The sequence below is a fragment of the Drosophila montana genome, unplaced genomic scaffold (genome assembly GCF_035044405.1).
Source record: "Drosophila montana isolate Dmon_TW-CO22-7 unplaced genomic scaffold, ASM3504440v1 contig_3848_1, whole genome shotgun sequence".
Lineage (NCBI taxonomy): Eukaryota > Metazoa > Arthropoda > Insecta > Diptera > Drosophilidae > Drosophila > Drosophila montana.
The window spans coordinates 4,817,243-4,841,943 of NW_026998720.1; the positions used below are offsets into that span (position 1 = coordinate 4,817,243).

At 39.2% G+C, this 24,701-nt stretch overlaps 1 protein-coding gene across 12 annotated transcripts in view; it reads right to left on the reverse strand.

Annotated features, from left to right (window-relative positions):
• The window catches only part of Calx (sodium/calcium exchanger 3), a 38,646-nt gene extending 31,570 nt beyond the window's left edge, over positions 1 to 7,076 (reverse strand). For 5 of the 12 annotated variants that reach the window (XM_064697196.1, XM_064697192.1, XM_064697186.1 and 2 more), the window contains exons 1-2: positions 6,509 to 6,804; positions 170 to 2,205 (exon numbers count right to left, since the gene is read on the reverse strand). In XM_064697196.1, coding sequence (XP_064553266.1) covers positions 170 to 1,986 — 1,817 coding nt within the window. In that variant the 5' untranslated portion in view covers positions 1,987 to 2,205; positions 6,509 to 6,804. Of the gene's footprint in view, positions 1 to 169; positions 2,206 to 4,402; positions 4,649 to 6,508 lie in introns of those variants that run through there. The other 7 variants (XM_064697187.1, XM_064697188.1, XM_064697191.1 and 4 more) reach the window with 7 other exon arrangements.
• Positions 7,077 to 24,701: the final 17,625 nt, after the last annotated feature.

A 24,701-nucleotide genomic window follows, 5' to 3' on the forward strand; every position in this document is an offset into this window, starting at 1 on the left:
TATAATTGTAGATCTCAAAAGTTTCTTTATATATAGAAAGAAGTTGTATGGAAAAAGCAGATCCAAAAACAAAAGTAAAGGCAAGGGTCGGACCATACGTATCAAGATATAGTTGCAGATCTAAATAGATACCTTGTATACAGAAAGCGAAAAAGTCATGGATACTCACTCAGACACATTGTTTTCGAAGATCAGCTCACCGCGCACTTCACCAAAGTGTCGGCCACCAATTGCCGTATCATCCTCGGACCAATAGGGCACAATGACGGTGCCGCGGGCGCCGGAATAACGCATGACAGGCAGATCGTAGACGCCAACAGACTCGGATACCTCAATCAAGGAATCGGCAAACGCAAAGATGCCCGCATGATCATCGTCCAATATCATGATGGTGGCAATTTGTGGCACTGAAAGATTCACATTCTCGGAAGGATTGAACAGGCGTATGTAGAAGCATTCGTCCTCCTCGAAGATGTCATCGTCGATGATTTCGATCTTGAAGCGCTGCTCATCGACGCCCGGCGGAAAGGTGAGTACCCCTTTTTTACCCACATAATCAGAGCCGGCCGAGGCAGTGCCGTCCTGTGTTTCGAACTCGACCTTGGAGTAGCCAGATATGTCGCCGCGGCGGACTACACGCACCTCGAACTCACCGCAGTTCTCCATGACCGTATAATGTCCGGGCTCAAAGTAGATGCGTGTGGGCTCATCTTCCTCATCGCTGAATTGATGGAGCTGTGCCTTCACCTGGGTGAGATCGTCGTGTGCGCGCTCCTGAATTTTACGCATCAGATTCCCGCTGCCGATTAGCTTGCGTGTGGCCTGAATGCGATAGAAAGCGCGTGATTTATTGCCGCGCGATATCATCTGTTCCTGTGCCATCATTTCCAGCTGATCCAAATCGGCATCTGGATATTTCAGGCGCAGCTCCGCCAGCAGCTGTATATACTCCAATCGCGCCTCATTATACGCATTTGCACTTGAATTAGTATTGACCAAACGTTTCGGTTCATCGCCACCCAATTCGACCGAATCGTGCTCTCCGGCAACGACCGTGCCCCGTTTATTCATCCGATAGTTCTTGTCCATGTACTTGTAGACCAGCAGGCGGCGTTCCGCAATGTATGCCCACAGTACCGTCAAGGGGAACATGATGAGCGTGACCAGACCCTCCCAGACCTCAACTATGCCCGGCGAAGTGACCGAGAGAATGACCCACAACCAGACATAGGCCAACACCGATAAGCTGGCCGTCACCATGAACACCCGCAGATGACGTATGCGTCGCGTCTCGCCCTTCGGTATCAGCACCATGCAAAGGGCAATGATGATGAACAGATTGTAGGCGGCGGAGCCGACAATTGTGCCCGGACCCAGGTCGCCGCTCTCAAAATTCTTGGCATAGATCTCAATCACGGAGAGCAGAATCTCTGGTGCGCTCGAGCCGAGCGCCATGAGTGTCAGATTGGCCACAGTTTCGTTCCAGATGCGTACGCGCATCGTTTGCTTCTCACCCTTGGGACCCTTGACGGTCACGTTGCGCTCAATTGAGGTGATAGCCTCTATGGATGCCATGAAGCGATCCGATATGATGGACACGCCCACAAATAAATAGATCATCAGCATAAAGTAGACAAAGCCGCGTATGGCACGATCCCCACTTGTAATGGGACTCTGGGGCATCCACAGAGGCAGCACCAGACCCTCGGAACAGGTGCCGATTTCATTAGCCTCAATACCTCTCGCTGCCTGCCTTGTGATGAAATCATCGTCGTCATCGGTTATATCCTCGACAGCGCGCTTTTGCCGACTTCGAATTTGATCAATGCTGGACTGGAGGCTGGTACCATTGAGCGTGGAGTAGGATTCTTGGGACACATCCTGGCGGGATGTGGCCAGTGCGAATGTGTGCCCCTTCACATAGACCAGCAGCAATAATATGGCGCAAGTGGCTACGGATGCGACGGTTTTTCGGATTAACAGCATGGTGGTGAATTCTTTTTTTAGGATTTTCGACTATCCTTGTTGCTCCTGGTGCTTGGAAGTGTTTTGTGTGTATTGGCCTTCGTTTTTGGAAGCGTTCTAATTGTGTTTGTGCTCAAATATGGATTGCGAATTATAATGATCGAATCGTCCTGCGAAACGGCATCATCGCAAACGCACGTTCAACACTTTGTGGCAACACTGGCGCACTCCTGTTCGTTCCTGCAAGGCCAAAATTAAAATAGAATAAAAGCATTAGATATTAATAAATATTACTAAATAGCATTATATTGAGAAAAAACACCAGATAATATTCTACTAAACATCTGCACCTCACGAATAAATTAAATAAATAATAGTTCCTTTGAATTCCAACATATAACATTATTTAACTTGGCCAGATGTGCGAATGGCATCACAAGTCGTTGCCAGAGTTTTTCAGTTTCCTTGTGTTTTTTTCTGCTCTTTTGTATATTTACACGAAACAGAAACTAAACACAAAATTGCGAAATAAACTGAGAGCAAATGAAACTAAACATAGAACATAAACAAAATGCAGCAGTTAAGGAAAAAACAGACAAGGTGAGCAGAGCATGACTACGAGATACTCTATTACGGCAGTTAAGTTTAAAAAAGAAATTAGCTCTATTATTATAATATATATTATTACTATTAATACGATTGTGAAGACTTTGATTATTATTGTTTTGAATATAATTATAATAACATATATTATAATAAGTTATATTAATAAAATATATATTGGATATATGTAAGTATATATTAACAACTTCATTTTGTCAGCCTTTTAAAGCCTTTGGCTAAGACACTGAAATTTGGATTCAGAGATTCGAAGCCGTAACCGTATTATGAATCAATACCTTTATTCTTAGAGTATACTCATAAAAGCTTAAAACAATATACAAAAACATATTTATACCTCTTATTATAAATATATTTGGGGTATTGTTCCTAGATTGATTCAGCAACTGTTTTTATTACAGGTATGGACGATTTGATGAACGCTTGATAAACTGACTCAACGGACCGGTAAATATGAATGCGATATGAAATCGATAAAATGCATAATGCAGACAGTGTCAATAATGGGAGCTCAGTGAGTGTGTGTGCGGGTGTGTGCGGAGAAGAAGAAGAAGGAACTGGGCAAGGCATAACGGTAACTGCAATAGCAAACACTTGACTGACAACTGAAACGGACAAAAGTGAGCATTACAAAAAGGCAGCAAGACTGAACGCGAAAGCTTAGGGGAAGAGAGGAAGAGAGAGAGAGAGTGAGAGAGAGAGAGAGAGAGAGAGAGAGAGAGCGCGTTTGTGATGGAAGAAGAACAAAAGAGAGCAAGAAGAGAGTGGATAAGATAGTGGGTTATATTAAGATACAATATGCATATGCAGTTATTCTATGCGGATGAATTGGTGCACACGTACGTACATAATATAATTTATAAATATACAAATAAATATAAAAATAAATAATTATGTATGTGTAAACATATAAATAAATATTTAATCTTTATTGGTAATTAATGTACAAGCAAATATACAGACAAATTCCAAAGGAACTTGAAACATTTCGGAAAAATTTAGTCAAATTCTTCTTTAGCGCGAAAAAATTTAAAAAGTATTTTAACATTTATACATATATCGGTCAAAATGTTAACAAATTATTTTTATTTTTTGTATATGTCGAAATTTAAACAGATCCCCAGCAAAGCGACAACTATTTATTTATAAATATATATTCTCATCAAGGGAGAAGAAACAAATTTACACGACAAATTAATTATGTTATAAACCTGATTTATTTGTCTAGCATAGTTTGTATCCAAAAGTGATATGCAGCACAGTATCTGTTGCAGGGGCAAAGATAATCATTGACGCTTGCATTAATTTAGCAATTACAACGGCGAAATGTGCCAAGAGCTGCTAGGGAATGGGAGGAGGGGAGAACATAGTATGCCAGACAGTCACACAGACCCGCACGGGGCACAAAGATACGTATGCCAATACACACACACACAAGCACAAACACAAGCGCACACACACACTCACATACTTGCCCAAGGCAAGTGCTCAGTTTTTCCACCCGTTTTTCATTTCAGCAGCAAATTGCATTTAACTGTTATTGAAAATTTTGTGCACGTCTAGCAGGAAGAGAATTGCGAAATTAATTGAAAGCCTTTCGAGCAGACTCGGTTTGTTATTATTCAGATTATGCGTGCTATATGTATGCACAGATTTGTCACTTTATATAATATTTATGGCCAATGTGCGTAGTGTCTGAATATATATTTAAATATAGCACATTGGCTCAAGGCTCAAGAGGCACCACGCACGGGTCTCGGTATCGGGGTCTGACAGCTTTTAAGCGCTTCATTACGTTACGTTAGCTGGCACTTACGTTGCGCTTACGTCGTTTGCACTACGTCGGACTACGCGACCCGTTCACTGTTTGTATTGGCCAAACTTGAGTTGGCCAAACATTTCGGCTGGCTCGCCAAACAATTGTTGAATTTCGGGCTGTTTTCTATTTGGATTTCAGTTGACTGGGGGGCCCCTAGGTTATGTGGGTACGTGTTCTGCCGACCACTCGAGGCACTGAATTCATCTGCTCTCGCGTTCACGTTCGGCAGCCAATGCACAACTAATTCGCTAACCCGACGCCTGTCACCTGGCCGCCACGCTTTGTCCCAAGCTCTCATAATTATTTCAGTGCCCTACACTAATTTGCTCGAGCTTATAGGTTTATGAAGGGGCATTTTACATTCGGACTGATTTTGGGGTAAAATAGTAAAAAATATAATCAGAAATCATAAAAATGATCAGCTTTATACATAACTCAGCTTGAGAAAAATAAATATTTTCATAAGATATCAGAACAAAGAGGTTTTCAAAAGGCTTGAATAAAATTTTAACAAAAAGCTTTTGTCTGTAAAGTGTACAATATTGTTGTCAAAAAGCTTTTGTCTGCACAGTTCAATAACAATAAACGATTGACTTAGAAATGTAGTCCTATTTATTAATATGTATTATAAAATATAAATATTAATATTAATATGTATTATATATTATAAATTCCATAAGAATGCAATGCAAAGTTAAAATAACAACTTAATACTTTAAAAGTCGATTCTTCAATATTTGATTTAAAAAATGCCCATATAGCTTTTTGTAAATAGCTTTATTCATTACAGCTCATAAGCTTATGAATTCTCAGGTCATTAAAATTTACAAGTTGGTTGACTAGTGCTTAGTTGTCTTTTTTTAAATCTGTAGGGTATTGGCAGTCTTATACATGTTGTGTTTTCCTATTCCACCACAATTATTAACCTATGTCTTTGTCTGTCAAAATATTCGCTGTTATTTTATCTGCGCGCCGTTTCACTTAGTTTGCTTTGCTTGCAGCTCCTTGCTTACCATCTCTTTCGCTCTCTTGCGCTCTCTGTCTTCCACTCTCTCACTCTGTCTATTTAATGCTTCGTTCGTTGTTCTGTTTTTCCCTTGGATTTGTTTAGCATTACATTTTGTTTATTATTGCTGATTGTCTCTCCCTCTCTTTCTCTCACTGCCTCTCCTTCCTTCTCTCTCCCTCTCTCACTCTCTCGCAAAACATTAAACAGCGGGTAAATATTCGGTTGAAATGTACAAAATTTGTTTTGTGGCACCTTTGGTCAACTAGTTCTGACAAATTGCTATTTCAGTGTGTTCAGCAGGCGTTCCGTGTCTTTAATCTCAAGCACTAAAGATAGCACTCTACTAAAAGTTTAGCTCTTCTGCGCCCGTCAAATAGTTGGCTCAGCTATTTTTACCCTGTACCCATTGAAAATGGATAAAACTGGGTTAGATTGGTTTTGTGCAAATGCTTGTAACTGGCAGAGGAAGTCTTCGTAAACCCAATAGAGTACTCTATTTTTCGAAGAGCCAATTCGATCTAACTAGGTCGTCTCTATTATATTGAGATATTGGAAATTGTAGGAGCTTGAATTATTGAAATTATCTGTTTGTTATCGATATTTCAGCATATCTAAAACACCGATAATTATCGATTTATAGTGTAGGTTTATTAAGCATAGCTCGGAGATAAGTGATAAGAAGAGCCAAACATGGTTTGTCAATGCCCGTATGGGTCAATACTTTACTTTTTGCCTACCTTCGTTTATTTCGCTCAAAAATTAAAAAACTCACTGTGTCAGTTTAGCGTTGAGTATAGGGCATCGCCTAGTCGGTCACAGTTGAATAGAGGACTCCTACTTGTTTTCTTTAACATTTTTATTATGCTTGCCACCCAGCTGTGCAACATGCTTGTAAATGCGTTTTTTTCTTGCTGCCTACCCTTAAGATATTTTTAGACAAATTTATGCGAGTGCATGCATACGCACACACACACACACACTCACATATATATATATATATATATATTATGCACTCACACACATGTGCGACTGCAACTGTCACTAGGTGCGAATGCAATGTTTGATCTATGCAGAAATACATATTTTATACTCACTCGACTATTGTCTGTGCTTGAGGACTGTGGGTTGCGGATTGTGGCTGTGGGTTTCGGTCTTGACTTTGGCACTATTTGGTTGAGCTTGGTCGGAGACCTCTTTGTGAATATTACGTGTATAAATTTGGAACGCACTTTGTGCCACTCAGTTGTCAATAACTGAGTCCTACCTGAATGATTTACAGCCTGGAAGCGACGCGTTTGAGTTTAAAGTTCGCAATAATATGAATAATTCATGAGTTGTTGATTCACCCACTGCCCCTTACGCTCTGTCCCTGTCCTTCCCTGTGCTACTGCTTCCTCTCTCTTTCTCTCTCTCTTTTCCCACCTTTCTGTCTTTCGGACTCGTCTCCCGGCTTCTGCACGGCGGCTGCTAAATGCCGTTAGTTCTGTTTCTCGGTGGGCAAGCCAAGCGCCGCCAGCTCACCTTGTGGGGGAACCGTTCCGCTTGAAGCAGTTCCTAATCCAGGTTTGTGTGTGTCCAATCGGAATTGATTGTCAATGTTTCCTTTAACTTTATTTTTGTGAAGTTTAACTCAAAACTATCCACAACAAACTAATCTATCATATCGCGTACCATTTGGCACACTGCTCGACGCCATATTCATAACTCTACCTCATCGACACCTGCTGATATCGGTGTATATAAAAAATGTATATAAATATACATATATGAAATTGTGTATCGATATGTATATATATATATACCTCGTGTGTGTTTAATGACGTACGAAAGCTCACTGCAGAGACTTGATTGTCCGATTAAATTATTTGCGATAAGTTGAGACAACTTGAAACCATATTAATTTCATATCAATATGACAGGCCAATTGATATAGTGAATGGGGTTGTTTTATAAGATTATTACATAAACAGGCACTTAAAAATCAGTTCAAACTAGAGCCAAGCACGTGCCATCTTTTCTTTTTTGACACAAAGGCAAACAAATATCGTGCGTAGTCGTGCTTGATTCAGATATTTTAGACGTGAATAGTATCTATCTAAATACATATACATATATAAAATAATAATGATAATAATATTCATAATTTGTATAGTATATTCTCTGTGTGTGTTTCAAAACTATATTTTGTGTTCGTGTCGTTTTCTACAAATCTTGCACGCGCTCATCTCTAGCTTAGCAAAGATTTAACTGATAAGCAATCGGTGCAAGTGCCATCACTAGCGTGAATACCGTTATCTATAAAGCGTCATCATATTTTTTGTGTACAACAAATTTATAGTAAATCAGTAATATTTATATAGAATTAAATCCAAGGAATATATGGTCTATCTATAAAGATACTGCCAAATCTGGCATGCAGTATACTAAATAATACATCAATTTGGTCAACGTTTTAGTTATTTTTAAACAAGTGATAAGGACAGAGATAATAACGGTAAAGATCTGGGACAGGTGATAAAGCGCTCATAGACATTATTTACACAAGCTTCGTTACAATCAGAAGTAAATTGTTGATATTAAATGTTGTAATTAAAACCATAAATAAATGATTAATACGTGAGGCAGAAGCGACAATTAATATAAATGTACATTATGTCTATTGAAATCGCAATCAATGTCGGCTCGAATCCGAATATTGGAAAATACTTTTTGGAGATATTTTGCCATAGATACTGACCCATATCTACAGTACTTGAGTGTAGTTTGTAGTTTGTTCTAGATAAGGTCTTAAAAGTCGTATAAAATGAATAAAAATGTTTAAGGAAGGAATGAAAAAAAAGTTTCGCAAGCTTTCAATCATTACAGACAACCAGTGGATGCAAGGCATAGATAGTTAACCAAAATTGAAGCGATAAAGTTCTATAATTACGTGTTAGTCTAGTAGGCATAGAGAAGTTTAATTGGCTAGTCAACCCAGAAGAGTCTATTTCACCCGTAATTAACGTATGAATAAATATTACACCAAGCATGGTTCTGCGATGAATTAAAAAAGAAAGATTTATCATCAGAAGTATACTGGAGTATGACGGTAACCGCACACGAGGATCCCAATTTGAACCACGAAGTGCAAACAACAAGAATTGTTTATGTACATACTTAATTTTGTCCTGATGACTAGAATATTGGGGCGACCGATATATGAGGCATACTCCAGAATAGGTCGTACCAAAAATATATAAACGTTCTTTGTCGTATCTTGATTGGAAATCTCAAAATGAACAACAAATTGAAAGAATTAAGAACATTAAAAACTACATTAAAGTTTCTTAGTACTCAAAAAGTGCAAGTTAATATAGGAATAATATTGAATGTACAGTATAAAATTATTCATAACTTTCTTCTGTGCCTATGATGATAGCAGAGCAGGTTCCCAAGTTAGTCATAGATTCTAACTCTAAACGGAACTACCTTAACTTTTCTTATATTTTTCACTTCTTCCCTTTTGAATATTTATGAAAATCAGCTTCTTACTAAATATTTGCTTTGTCATATCACATTTGTATGTAAGTAGCCCGCTGTGCATTCCACTCCCTTAGCACTCCTTAATTATTAACTAGCGAACAGCCTTGTGTTGGTATTTTGTTAATTTAATCAAACTGTTTAGTTAAACACACATACAACACGAGCACCCACCTGAGCTTCTGCTCACGTTTTGTTATTTTGTGGCTGCTTTTAAGCAAGCCACAAGGCAGGGCCGTGGCCCTTTTTTTTATTTTTAATTTTGCATTAGCAATTAGACTAAATAATTTATTAGGCGTCACTTTGGCAACGAGCACATTAGAAACCCAACAGGCTGGGGCCCCAATCATTTTTAAGTCGGTTCCGTGCTCGAAATATGTAAACGTGTGTGTTTGAGTGCGCTTCAAATATTTATCATACGCCACGTTGACCGCACAGTTGGCCTAATTGTGTTGAGAGTTGTGAAAGTCTTGGCGCACATATAAAGCAGACACTGTCAATTGGCTTTAAGTAAAGGCTGCCACAGCTGTTAGCACACACACACCCATGCACACACACTCAGATAACACCATATCTGGGCGAACAATCGGAGTGCTTATATCAATTCAATTTTCTTACAGCCTTGCCTTGTCCCTTGCCTAATACCCAGCAGATGGGCGCACAAGTGGGTGTATCGAGACGTCTGCTAAATGCATTTCAGATGAACAATTTAAGCTCCTTGTAGCTCTTGTAGAGAGTCAATTCTAGATAAGAGCATTATCGTTGCTCTGTTGATGCATCCACTCTGATTACTAGTATCAACTTTTATGCAAATACGAATCTTTCGTCCTGATCTACTGACTGAAGGGCTGATTGATAATCAAAGCGAAGGCCGAACCGTTAGAGCAAATAAGCCAAATGACGTAAGTGAACAAGACGTGAATTTGGCTGGTTTTTCTCGCAAGTCTAGAAAGTTAGTGGAATAAACGTTTCATATTTTTTTTCCAATTGGGTTCAAGGATATTTTAAAATATTTTTGTATAAATCCTTAAAAAAAACCTTATTATATGAAGAATATTCTTATTGTTCAAGAAGCTTTAAGCTTAATTTCAAAGATCTACACAAAAAAGTAATTTTCACATAATTTAAAATATACAGCCAGAAAATGGGCGAAAAAATATTGATAGTAACTTTTGTTTTTCTATCGGATCGACTTCCAAATTATATTGAAAATATTTGAGTGATTACGAATATGACTCCAGTAACCCCGGGGAATAACTGCCAGTTAAACTATCCTTTAAGATATAATTTGGTCTATAGCAGGACATTTAGCTAGTCGGTCAGCTGCCTCTGCCGAAATTGTGATTATTTTGTGTTGTGAAAGCCGTCAAGCATGGAGCATGGTGCTATGGAGCACTGGCAACAGGAGGCAGCCTGTTGTCGGCTCGGGCTTTTACTGGTTACTAGATGAAATGGTTAATACTAGGCAAAAGTTAGGCGAAGAGGAAGAGTAGCATCTGGCAGGCAGCAGCTTTGGCAACAGTTGCTGTTGTCAGCGCATTTTCCTGTTGCCGTTGTTGCTGCTGTTGGCTTTTATTTATTAGCGACATTTTTTGGAGTTGTTGTTCTTGTTTTTGTTGTTGTTGTTGTTGTTGCCCTACAACAACTTTGATGACGGTCGTTATGACGGTCGTCGATTTGGAATGCCGCTTGTCGCCGCACCGACTCGTCCTTTTTCTCTCTACCACCCCCTACCCTCCGGCCACCTCACGTGAGCGTAAGCTTAGATGGATAACGTTTCTGTTGACAGTTGAATGCGTACATAGGATACCCTCTCTCTTCAACCCTGACTGCCAATCACAGAGGTATTTGCCTTGTATTTCTTTTAAATTTTCACGCCTGTTTATGCTGCTGTCAGAGCTAAACTGTTTATTATTTAACAATATCGTGCTTGTGTCAACGTGTGTGCTTGTGTGAGCTCTTACTTATTTATAACTGTACTTCGCACCATTTTAAGCACACACACACACACACAAGCACAGGAAGCGCTCGCAAATGGCAGTTACAAATTTTAATAGTTGGCCGCAGACAAAGGCTTACAAAACTGCCTCAAGATGCGGCAGCTGCGGGCGACACTGTGCCGCACACACACACACATGTGTATGCGAGCGTGTGTGTGCTTGGCGTGTTGTGTGAATAGCAGTTGCCCCGGGGGCGCCAACACGGAAACAGGTCTTTAAGCAGCCGCCGCCTGAAAAGTATGCAACACATTTTCAACGCCGGCATTCGCGGGCTTTTGTTCGTATGAGCAGCGTGTGTGTGTGTTTCGTTGTGCGGGCTGTGAATTGTGTGTATGTCATTAACACTGGTTATCAGCAACATAAACTGTTGCCTTACCCAATGTGCTGACATTTTCTTAACAATAATTGCACTTGCCATAGCAGCTGGTAAAACTGACACGAATGAATGTGCCTCAATTCCTTTTGTTGCAAGTTGCTTAATTGAAATAAAATATTTGTGACTTCATTAGTCACATTACAACGCACTTTTACGCCGGGTAATATGGGACAGCAAGGACAACGCTTATCTCATGTCAATCGGAGCCTGTATGTCCCATCTGTAGTCCCTCATGGCCAACGGCGACAGCATTGACATTGATTTGATTTTCATCGAGCTGCGAGCAGCGATAAAATGTCAGCAAATGGAAAATGCAGCGTTTCCAATTTTGTTGTTGTTTGCCTCTTTGCTTTCACTTCTTCAGCTGTTATATTTCGCTATGATTTATTGACAACAAGCAATGATAGTTAGGAGGGGGAGGGGTCTGGGCGCTACAACGTGGCTCATAACTTACAGATACAGATACATACACACACGCACATATATATATATATATATGTATTCACCCTAGCACACATAAATGATTGCGTCGTTTATGCCTTCGTTTGAATGCTTTTTAATTTTGGGAGAGCGCGATAAACTAGCAAATACCCCATACAAAGCATTTTTTGCGTACTTTTTGCCATATTTCCTAATATAACCCCCTTTTTTTGTTGCAATATATTGTTAACTTCCTTGTTTATAATAAGCTAAAATATTTTCCGTTACATGACATACCATATTATTCCTTTATAATTAACTCGAGAATTTTTATTCATAGAGATTCAAATCTTGCTCTAATAGTTTCTGAAGCTAACCTGTAAAACCATAAATATTTGATTTTAAATTGAATCAAGATTGCCTGTAAACTCCTATTCCTAGCACCTCCCAAACTGAGCATACCCTCAGCCACTTTTTTTGGTTACAGGGTATACGGCAAACGGGCTGCAAGTTTCTATTGATTACATTTTTGTTGTAGTCACGGGAATCGGCCATCATCTTGTCCAAGTTGGCGACTTTGACAGTGCGCGCTGACGTGCCAAACATAGTTAAGATAGTTAAGAGCTGCTGCTGGCCGGTAGCTGTCAGCCATTTCCTTAAAACAGGCATCGAACTATTTGCGAACCCAAGGCGAACTATTTTCTAACTGCGACTGTGGCTTGTTACATTTTTAGCTCGTGCAAAACTTTGCACGCTCAACTTTAGATGGGAAAACTCAGCCACACCCAGCGGCAGGCAAGTTTCGACCTTATCGATAGAGTTGAAGCCCACCAACTCTACGACAGCGATTCATATGTGTCTTGAGCAGCCGCTCCCCATGATACGATGATAAATGGTTGATATGGCTGAGTAGGTCGCAATTGTTTGTGTGGAAGTGCGAAAAAGAATAAACTATTGTCCGATTTGTTCAATCAAGCAGTCAATCAATCAATCTCAGTGGAATGGTCAGTGCTGACACTGCAATCAACTGAGCAAATATTTTGCTAAGCGACTTGGCCAACAATTTTTGTTGTTGCTAGCGGGCTCTCACTGTACGCGCCGTAAAGCCATTTAGGCGCCTTTATGGCGCACATATTGCAAATATTTTCGCTATCTAACTAAAAATCACACAGGAACATCACCATTATCACATCATCATCATCAGCATTATCATTATAACCACATGACCGCCAGCCAAGTAGCTGTCATTAGCCCCTTGGAAACTCCATAAAGGGGGCGGTTAATCGCCACCCTAGTGATACACAAAAGCAACAGCTCCTCAAGTGTCGTTATACTAAGTTTCGACAGGCAAACAAGGTGTAATACGAGAACAAGCTAGGGAGGTTGCCCAATTAAAATGGAGTCGACCGCAGTGGTTCGAACTCAGTATTACAATTTTAACAACTATGGTTCCAACCAGGAAGTTTTTGGGTTGTATGAATGTAAAGACAAAATTAATACATAATTTTGACAGACAAGCAATCTGTAATATGAGATGAAGATAGAGAAAGTTTGGTAAAGTAGATTCGAGTCGACCGCAATGCTTCGAACTCGGTACTTCAATATAAGCCCCAACGGTTCAAACCCGGAACTACAATAGTATTATTTCATAATTGCATATTTTTTAATATATTTGTTGAGCATAATGGCAAAGTTTCGAATAAGTATCGTTAGATAAATAAGGTCTAATACGAGAACACCGTAATGGTGAGAACCCTGTACTTTCATTTTAACCGTGTCGGTTCAAACCCAGAAGACGAATATATTTGTAGCCAGCATATAAAGTCAAAGCTTATACTCAGTCTCGACAGGCAAACCAACTTTAAAAAAAAGAATAGATAGAAAGTTTCGGTATCAGTGGTTTGAACCGTTTAAGATGCGCAACTGGTTCGAATCAATGTCTAGGACTAGGACTATCCTGTATACTACATAGTCTTGACTACATAGTACTACATGTTGTTGCCAGAACATAAAAACAAATTTCACAGGCATACCAAATGTAAAAAAGGATACAAGATAGAATATATCGAAGGTTTGAATCGTGTAACTGGTTCGAAGCGATTTTCTCGTGGCTTGCAATTATTTGACTATAATACTATTCTGTATACTATAGCCATAAATAGATGTTCTCACATTCCCAACTGAATACATAAAATATCAAATTTATATCAAATTTCAATTAAGTTATTGAGACGCAGGAAAGCAAAAAGTATATTCTAAGAAGCTCACATTGAAAAAATAAATCATTTCACTTGAAATTCAGGCTGTGAAAAAAATACTCTAATGAAGCACTTGACTAGCAATTTCTCCGAACATCCAGCGCCACGAGCAAGCCGACTTTTCCAAATAACTAACTTGACTGAATTGTATTACACTTGAATTGATATTATCATTAAGTATGTGAGAAAATTTAACAATATTTATGTGAAGTATATATAAGAAATTAAATGATAATTACAATTGTCATAACTCGTGTCAATTCATGCTGCCTATTTAAATGCGCAGCTCGTTGCAAGAAAATGTTGTTATTTGAGTAAAAAATGTTGCATATTAAATCAAGAAGGCAGCACAAAGCTTAAATAAAATTTAAATTAAATTTCTAGATAATTAAAGTGAGCATCAGGCGGCATTTAAGACAGCTTTCTGTCAAATTTGGCTGTATATGTCATGTGCTCATGTGTGCGTGTGTGTGCGTCTGTGAAGCGGAAAATTATTATTTCCCTTTGCCTTTGTGCGCACAGTCAATGAATTTTCCGGTTGACAGCGAATGCAGAGAGGCATGCGTTGCAAACGAAAATAGGTAGTATTTGATAATTGCTTTGTTCTTAATAGTAGCCAGGGCAGAGTCTAGCAAAGCTCTCAGCATTTTTGGATCACACCTCGTAGAGTCCCCTCAGCCGCCTACATACTGGGTACACGCAACAAAACAAGAAAATTAAAGGTTTCCACTTTGATTTGCCGTGCTCATCTAATGCTGGCTCGCTTCAGGTTGCCAAGAGGACGGCAGCTTGTGCGTGTCAAAGCTGATTTTAGATATTATATCTTCAAACTGCTATCTTCATTAACGTATCAACAGGCGCGTATCTTCACGGCTTGTTCATTTCACGCCAGCTGAGCTGTTCGGAATTCGCCTTTTGTTTGGCTTCGACTTTGACTTTGGCATCCGTTGTGGCGTCCGTGTGCTGCTTTCTGTCCTCTCACTTTATGCGCTTTTCATGCTTTTAACTTTGTACTTTTTTTTATTTTATTTTTATTTTCAGCTGCTTTCATCATCGGCTACGCGTCGTCTTGCAACGTCTGCCCCGTCAGCCCAACAGATTTAATTGCCTGCCTTGTACAATTTTATGAGAAATCATCAGCAAGCGATTGCAAGTCCTTTTTTTATACACTGCCTAAGGATTATCAAGGCATGTGTCATGCATACAAAAAAAAAACAAAAACCCTTTTCTGCGTCATAAAGTATACAAGAAATTGAGTTATTACAGCCATGTCATAAAAATTCTCTAAGCTCTACGCTAAGCCATCAAGATATACGCATATAGCCCGGCTTTGCGCGCATTAACTATATTTTACTAAATTCAGCTTTCCTCCTTTTTTTTTCCAACTTTCAGCATAAAGGCTAACAAACTTAGAGATTCAGTCCATAAAGCATTAGTCACCCATTTATCACCAAATTGGATGAAACAGGTCTTTAGACAATTTTTGCAAAACTCTGTCGATATATAAAATAGAGACCAACGAAAAGGAAGCCTAAAAGTTTTCCGCAAATTTTCAAACTTTGCGGGAATCATTTTCCAATATTTTTCCTTTTCTCTGTACCTGAAAACCTGAACGATTTCCATCAATTTTTTACCTTTTATTTTCTAAATATTCATTTGCGGCATAAAAGTTGACTACTGTGAAAATTTCAGCGTGCTTGCTTTTACGGCTCGGGCTGCATGTTGTTCAATCAATCAATCTATCAATCAATCAGGGCTAACAGTGCTGTATTAATAAAACTAAGCGAATCTAAATTTCTGTAGCTTGAGAAATTTCGCTGATATTCAATAGAAAGTTGTCAACAAAAAGTCTAATTATTATCTAAAAAGAGCATTTGAACGTCGTCTTTTCAGCATAAGGAAAATTCAACTCTTGAATGCGCTCATTTTTTTCAAGATATCTTGACAATTTTTACACTGCTTCATGCATAAGAGCTACATCTTATCAACATGGAACTACAACATCGTGTAGACCCATCAGATGAAACGGTTGAAAACTAAGTTTTTGATTTCTTGACCAAAACCATATGTGTGCAAGGGTATTCAACCTTCGGCATTCCACAGATAGACGTTATTTTTGTTTTTCTATGTGGGGGCCTTGCCTTTTTGGCCGACTTGGCATTTGGCTTAAAGCAAATCCTCATATTTTTGCGTCATATTCTGTGTATTTTATGGCTTCTGCGCTTTAATCAAATCGCCAGCAGATTTCCGAACCGGACTTTTACGGGGCGTATGCGCAATTTCGGCCCACACACACGTACAAGTTTAGCATAGAAATGGCAAATGGCTGCAGTTGCACACACACAGACACTCTCAGACAGGAGTGTGTGCGTGTGGGCGATTTCTCACTGTCAGTTTTATGATTAACTTTGCAGCTGTTCCTGAAAAATGCACACTTGAAAAATGCCCAAGTTCCGATGGGAATAACCAATTTTGGGACTGCAGCTGCAGCTGCAGCTGCAACTGCAACATGATGCAAGTTAGTGTGTGGCGTTTCGCCTCCAGTTACTGTTGTTGATTGCTCATACGCCACGTTGGCCGGCATCAAATATGCCAAAATCTCGTTATTTCTGATATCTTGTGGCTTCAGCGTGTTGCGGGCGTTGCCAACATGGCAAGCTCATGAAATTTAGCGCGACGGCTGCTGATGCGTGGCTGTGTGTGGGCGTGGATTTATGTGGGCGTGTATATGTTGCACATGCATATCGAGCATTTGGTTTTGCCTGTGGCCATGGCCATAACATGCTGACTATTATGCCAGCATGCGGCTCTTTTCACATGAATATGCAAGTGAAAAGCTTTTAAGTGCTCACACTTTTCTTTAAGCTCTTAAAACACTAAGCTGGATATACAAGAAAGTGTATGTATATAGTATATATATTCCTCTATGTACACACCTGTTTATCCTCAAAATTGGACCTTTAAGTCAGAAAAATTTTGATCAGAGTTTCTAAACGATGCATTAACAACAACGCAGCCAACCAAGGGTGCTTTTGCAAACGTGACGTCATGAGCCTGCGTCGGACAGGTCGCTGGTTCAAATACGGCAGTAAGTTTTTATTTTTATATTTGTTTACTTCAAATGAAAGCATTCACAAAGAAACAATCAATAAATAATAAATTGAAAACAATTAAGAGTGATCTAGTCGGGGATGTTCGACTAGGAAATACCCCAGAACCAGCGACTAAAAACACTGGCAAGCTAGGCAACACAGGTCAGCTGAAGGACAGCTAGATAGATGGACTGGATGGAAGGCTGTAAGGACTCAGCTGTGGACACTGAGCAGAAATAAATATATATTGTGGGGTCATAAATGACTTTCTCTCAGAATTCCGCATATCGTAACAAAACTTGAATGCCCTCTACAAGGATATATTATGGCTTACAGGCGATGTGGCTTAAAGCTAGTTTTCCACCTTCATCTTGAGTATATAATTGTTCAATGCAAAACACAATTTCGAATGAACTAAATATTGATTACATCGTGCAAACACATTCATATAGTTGACATTTTAAACATCTTAAAGCTGTCATGTTGTTGCCAGTGGCTCAAGTTTTTGCCCAAGACACTTGTCTCAATGGCAAGTTAATGGCCATAATCGACATCGATCCGTGGCCATAGGTACGAAACAATGCAAATGTCGCATGCCTTTATGCATTGTGCTGGCCAATTGTGCGACAATTTCCATAAAACGATGGCAACCGATGTAAATGAAAATCGCACGCCCTCCATTCAGGCCATTCAGAACGTGGCCAGGAGTGTGCCGCCTTTAGATAACTCCGGCAGCACTCGGACAATGCGAGCAGACACGAGCCTCGCTCAATTGTGAATGACCCGAGCCGAGTTGAATAGTTCAATACCTACAAAATCAAACAAAGCACTCGCCATGAATGAAATTGCAAATACAAGGTACACACTCGACCTTTGACACTCAGAGAAAATAAATGAAATTTAAAATTGTAAATTATTTATGAGATTTATAAATGTTTGTAGCTCAAGCCCAAAGCTTTGAGGTTCGATTTGTCAACCTGATTTATGCCTCAATGAACATAGTTTTAGTTCATTTTATTTAAGGCGAATCAGTTACGAATTAGTTTTAAATTTTTTTGGTTGAGCAACTGAGTTTAAGTTTCGGTTCATAATTAATAAACACTGCAGTTCGGGGTTTGAACCAGCTTCTGGTTCAAAGTTGGAGTTTTTACCGCCTTGGTCTTGTAATTATATATCAAATAGCCTTTTATGTTATGGACATTAACATAATAAATAAAACAATATTGATTTTTCGCCAAGTTCGGACGTTTGATAACTTTTATAGCTGTTTATTTCGCTCAGTGCATGTAGTAGATAGGGCAAAGTGAGACGCGAATGTAGCTAACTGAATGACAAACGAAACGACAAACAATTTGACTGATATACGTATTTGCATTGACAAAGGGGTTAAGAAAAGGTGGCAAGCGGGAAGGTCGGGAGGCAGCGAGTAAAATTTAACAACAATGAAAAGCGTGCGACATGCCGGAAACGCAAAAAGCAAAGCGGAACTCAAGTGGCGACCAGCTGGGCCTTGCTCCTGCTGTCCTCCTAGTTTCTGCAACTCCTTTGTGTTGCACACTGCACTAAAGTTCTGCGTGTGTGTGTGTGCGGCTACAATTGAGTGCCACAAAGGCCAGCCGAAGACAATGTGGTGCGTGCTGCGTTCAGAAACGCGCAACTAACTATAAAAACAAAACAAAAACGGCAAAGCGCCAGACATGACAAAAGCGGGCTAGAGAAAGCGACTAAGCTTAATCGATAGCAAAACACAGCAGAAAAAATGTCCGACTGGGTAATATACAGTTTTGGAAATAACTTCGATGTTTATGGTCTGATCAAAATGAAATGTTTTAGGTATTATATATGGCATACAATTGTGTGTATATACCAAAGCCCAAGGTTATATCTACAGATAAACAGTTCTCTACAATTTTCGGAAGTGGGGAAAGGTATTGTTAAAGTTTAAGATTCTGGATTATGTGTGTACTTTCTGATATCGTATAAGCCAAATTTTGTGTCTATAATTCTAGTAATCTACGAAAAATGAGCTAAATTCAAAGATTTTAAAGCGATATGGATAACCGATTATTATCGATTTAGAAAGACGAACATATGTATATTTGCACAAAATTTAAACCCCCTTTTAGGCATTTAACATGATTACAGGGTATACCAACAACAAACTGGCAACTTTCACGCGCTCGCAAACGGCTCAAAAGGATACGCAGCATTGTTAAGGTAAGCCCGGCCGTATGCGTAATGTGCCTTTCAGCTGCTTTTGTAAAAGGCGCCGCGGACAGTTGCAAGTAGCTGCGGCAAGTAGACGCTGCCTGCAAAGATAGTTGCATAAATTACCGGCTAGTGAGCATTGGCGGCGCCACACGGCTTGCTGCAGAAGTTGATGCTGCTGTTGTTGCTGTTGTTGCTGCTGCAGCTGACACAAATTTCGCTGCTGCTGCTGCTGCTGCTGCTGCGCTGCGGTTGCTGCTGCTGCAGGATACACACACACACTCACGCACACGAAGCTGGGGACGAGACCAGCTGCAGCTTCGGCAGCGGCCAAAAAAATTTTGTTGTTTTTGCTGCTACGCCCGGGGGCTGTTGAACTGCAGCTATGAACCACTGTGCACCACCGAACTGAAAGCGAGCTGAACTCTTTTATTTAGCGCGTCTGTCTGTTTTCTTGTTGCAGTTGTTACACTTGGTTGTTGCTGTTGCTGGCGTGTTATTTCTCACATTTTTCATCTCACGTTTGCCAAAAGCAACGAAAATATAAATTGTGAGTAGAAGAACAACAACAACGATGAGCAAATGGCCTGCCGGTCAGCAGGTTCAAATGTCGGCGACCTGTGACCCCCACCACAGCCGCAGCGCCTGGTCCATGCAGTGTAACTCTCACTCTCTCTCTCTCTCTCTTTCCTTCTCGCTTACGCTGTGTGTGTGTGTGTGCACCCAAAAGTATGCAAAGGCTATTTAGCCTAGTTCTGGTTGCCCGCTGTTGCAGTTGTTGTTTTTGTTGTTGTTGTTGTCGCACGCATTGCCTGTGCCGCACACTCACACAAATACGGCCAAACACTTAACCAAATATTTTTTAATAGTAACTTTCAATTACACCAAATACAAATTTAGTTTTATCTTTGTTCACTTCGCTATTGTTGTTGTGCTTCTAAATGTATGCACAGTGCATTTGTCTGTGTCTCTGTGTGTGTGTCTGTCTTTTTGTTTGTAGTAAAAATAGTAAAACGCTCGCAACGTTCGGCACTAAAAATAGTAGAAGCGCAGCTAACGGCTTTTAATTTGTTGTTGTTGTTGTTTTTGTTTTAATTGTTGTTGTTATTTTGGGCTGCGTAGTTCGTTGCGTAGCAAGCGAAAATGTGACACGCTCGTGCACCGGATAATGAAAGACTGTCGCGTTCGCTGTCGCGTTCGCTGTCGCTGACCGAAAGCTTAGGCCGAATAACCCACTGGCCGAGTGCTAAAGCCGAAGACGGAAACAACTTCGTGCCACAACGAATGGAGACGCATGAGAGAACGAAACGCGGCCATAGATAACAAACCCACACGGCGCACAGGATAAGAAACGTTTTGGCAATGGAACACGCGCAGCGATAACAGCACTGCTGCGTTCTCCCTCTCTCTCTCTCTGTCTCTCTTTCCCTCTCGGTTTCTCTATCTCTCTCACTCGCTTCTTTTCTTTTGCATTCTCAATGCAGCTGTCTCAGGCGCATTGTGTGATGGGTGGATGGGTGGATGAGTGGGGTGGGGGGCTTGGCTTGGTTTCAAGCAGGCACAGGCAGGTGGGGTGAGGTACACTAGGCCAGCGCCTGCCCCCCCTCTTCTAAGACAAGCAAGCGCGCAAGTTTTTGACGCCCGTGTTAAGTCTATTGGAAAAGAGGTCTTGTTCCTTTTTGTAATTCGCGTGTGCCCTACACGACCGCAGCGTACGCGAATTGCCATTTAACATGGGCATATACTAAATGTCAGATAAATTATATAAAATTAAAAAATTAAATTTAAATATATGGTAAATGTATGTGGACAACTCTTTCTCTCTTTCTTTAACTATACCATAATGAAAAAAATCAGCATATAATTAAATTTTAAGATAGAAATAATGATGTATAGAAAAACGTGGCAAATCTTTCTTGATTTTCATGCTTTCTAGTTAATAACAATACAACATTTATATCAGTAATAAAAATCACGCCCAAAACAACTAATTGCCTAAAAAGGTTTAGCTTTATATAGAATAGGTCAAATTTAGTCAGTATTAAAACGTTTCACTCACATCTTGATCTATGACTAATTGAAGATTGACAGCTGTAATTTATGAAAATAAATCTATTGCACTTGCTTTCTGCTCAGCTTAATTTATCACAGCTATTGATGTCTATTAATGTCAACACACCTGCAATTTTTTAAAGGTGTCTCCGCCGCGGAGTTGACTTTGTGTGCTGACGCACTGACGCCCAGTCGAACCCACAAAGCTCCCCGCAGAACATCATCAAAATAAATAAGCAAAACGGAAATTAATAAGACCTAAACGCAGCGACCCCTTGTGGAGACCTTTTGCAGCTGGAAAAAAGGAGCAACAAAAAAGTTAAAAAGGAAGAGAAAAAACGGCCATCCCCGTGGCGTCGAACAATAAATACCCTTGCTGGGATCTAGAAGTGCTTCCATACAAAAACTGTTAGTACTTCCTCTCAAGTTTATCTCTGATTGCTTTATTATAAGCCCATATCTTCTTTACTCGTAAACTCAAAGTTTGACTAAGATATCTATATTAGATTTAATAGCCCGATGCTGATAAGCTTTTGTCTTTTAGAAACCTGGAACAACTCTTAAATTCGAAATTGAGCTAAGTTATCATGACAAACAAAAACGTTTTTTATGTGAACAGACGAATGGACGGACTTAATCCGATGGGATATAATATTATACAGATATTGATAATACTCTTTTGGAGAGAGAGATTCTACTCAATTCGATTAAAAATATTTGTATATATATGTATGTACTAGCGGGTATAACCCGGCCTTGCCCGTGGAACGTATGTTAAAAATCAACGTTCTCAAAAAGCTTTGAAAATGATTTTGAAACTTATCGGACGGTAAACAAACAATTTTCATACTAACGTTTTCCGCCAATTTACCAATGTTGCGAGTGGAATTTCCCAAATCGCTGAAACACGTATTCATTATATTCTTATGTAGAGCTTTGAAAATAAGTTTGAAGCAAATCGGACACAACGTAAAACAAAAAATCTTTGAGTCGCATTCCACCCGAAAAAGTTTGGATTCTGCGAAAAGTGTGAAACACGTCTCAAATGATTTTTTTTATGGATCTTTGGAAACGAATTTGAACACAAAACGTCATCCACCAAATCTTTGACCTCCATTTCCACCAAGGAGGAATAGATTTTTCGGAAAGTGTGAAACACCCCTCAAATGAATTTGAACAAAGATCTTTGAAAATAAGTTTGGGGCCGATCGGATCGTAAACAAAAAACTTTCATACAACCGTTTTCCGCCAAGTTACCACTGTTACGGGTGGAATTTCCAAATCGCTAAAATTCGTATTTATTAAGATCTTATGTAGAGCTTTGAAAATAAGTTTGCAGCAAATCGGACACAACTTAAAACTTCGCCCAAAAAATCTTTAAGTCGTATTCCCCCCGAAGAAGTTTGAATTCTGCGAAAAGTGTGAAACACGTCTCAAATAATTTTTCTTATAGATCTCTGGAAACGAATATGAGCTCGAAACGTCACCCAACAAATCCTTGACCCCCATTTCCACCAAGGAGGAATGGATTTACCTAAAAGTGTGAAACACCCCTCAAATGAATTTGAACAAAGATCTTTGAAAATAAGTTTGAGGCCGATCGGATGGTAAACAAAAAAGTGACATACAAACGTTTTTCTCGATTTTCCCACACTTGCAGGTGGAATTTCCCGAAACCCCGTCTTAACGTGCACCTACATCACATAAGGTAGCTACAGTGAAAATTTCAGCTTCCTAGCTCCTACGGTTTGGGCTGTGCGTTGATCACCAATCAGTCAGTCAGTCAGTCAGTCAGTCAGGACAAACAGTTTTATATATAGAGATAAACAAAAGCACGATTACTTGTTTAAGAACAGCTTCATAATACTCTCTTTCACTCTCACTGTATTATATATGTATTTAATATCCCTCTCTCAATATATGTGTATACATATCGAACAACATATACTTACACAGACTAAATTGTTTCGTTAAGTTAGCGCCCACGCTAAGCCGGCATTCACACTAATACAATCTAAACTGAGAGCGCACAACTAATGCAACTGCTGCGCTCACAGCATCCTCAGATAACAGTATGATATCAGTTACGACCAATAGGCATGAACGCAGTGGACATCGATTGCCCATTCCGTTCATGCAATTCTCAATTCTCTCTTTTTAGTCTAGCGGGACCAAAAGTAGACGATAAAATTGCAGAGAGAGACATGGCTTTATCAGCTGAGATTAAGCTCTTGATTTGCATGCTAATAATTTGCATATGTAAACTTTGTCCCACTAATTTTCTTAATAAAATTGAAAATCCATAATTATTTTGTTTTTTTTTTAAGTTTTATTTATGTAGTTTTTTATTTTAATCATTGTTTAAATCTACAAATACATTTACAGCGGAGGGCGAAAGAACAAAAATTAAAAATGTTTACTCTCATGTTTTTGTTTGTTTTTTTTTTGTCTGTTTTAGTTGTTGTTGTAATATATTATATCGTATGCAAATTTTATACCATTTCTGCTCGTTTCTTGACAGTTTTTCTGCTCCACGTTCTCGTTCGAAGGTTTTTATAGAATTTTTATGCTTTCGCTATAAATATTTGTTGTTCACATTATGAATTTAAATGGATTTATCATCGCGTTTCGTTTCGTTTTAGTTTAGTTTTATGTTCACGTCAACAACAATATCCATTGTCACCATCATTATTATTATTATTATTATTAATCAATATAATTTGTTAACAACTAATAATAATATTCTTTTGTTTGTCATAACTAACATGCCATAATGCAATCCACTAATGTATCATTTATTTCAATGATCGTTAAACAAAATCGACTTTAAATCATAAAATGTAAGGTAAACAAATCAGAAACTAGTTGAAAAGCAGCAGCGCATTTTTGTCTCTGCAATTGTGTGTGTGTGTGTGTTGGAGGGGGTGTGGGTGTGTGTGTGTGTATGGTGGGTGTGACTGAACGACTGACTGACTGATCGATTGACTTATTGTGCACGCTTGTCACATTTCTCACAACATTTTCAATAAGTCAAACGCAAATTGTTAGTCTTTTGTTTTTTACCTTTTCAGCCACATTTTTGATGTGTGTGTGTTTAAAGCGTAAGTTAAAAAAAAAAAACAATACTGTTAGCTACTGCCTTGGGCATGCCGCCATTTTGTTTAGGCTGTGCCGTGTAAAACGTTACAAACATTAAATTTGTGGGCGTGGGCGTAGCTGTGTGTGTGTGTTTGAGATTTGTGTTTTTATTTTTCTTGGGCTTAAAATGCACACAAAGCATAAGTATTAAATTTGTATATTTTTTATATGGCTTTTATAAACATTTACTCGTCATGTAACAAATTGTTTTTATTTTCCTGCTC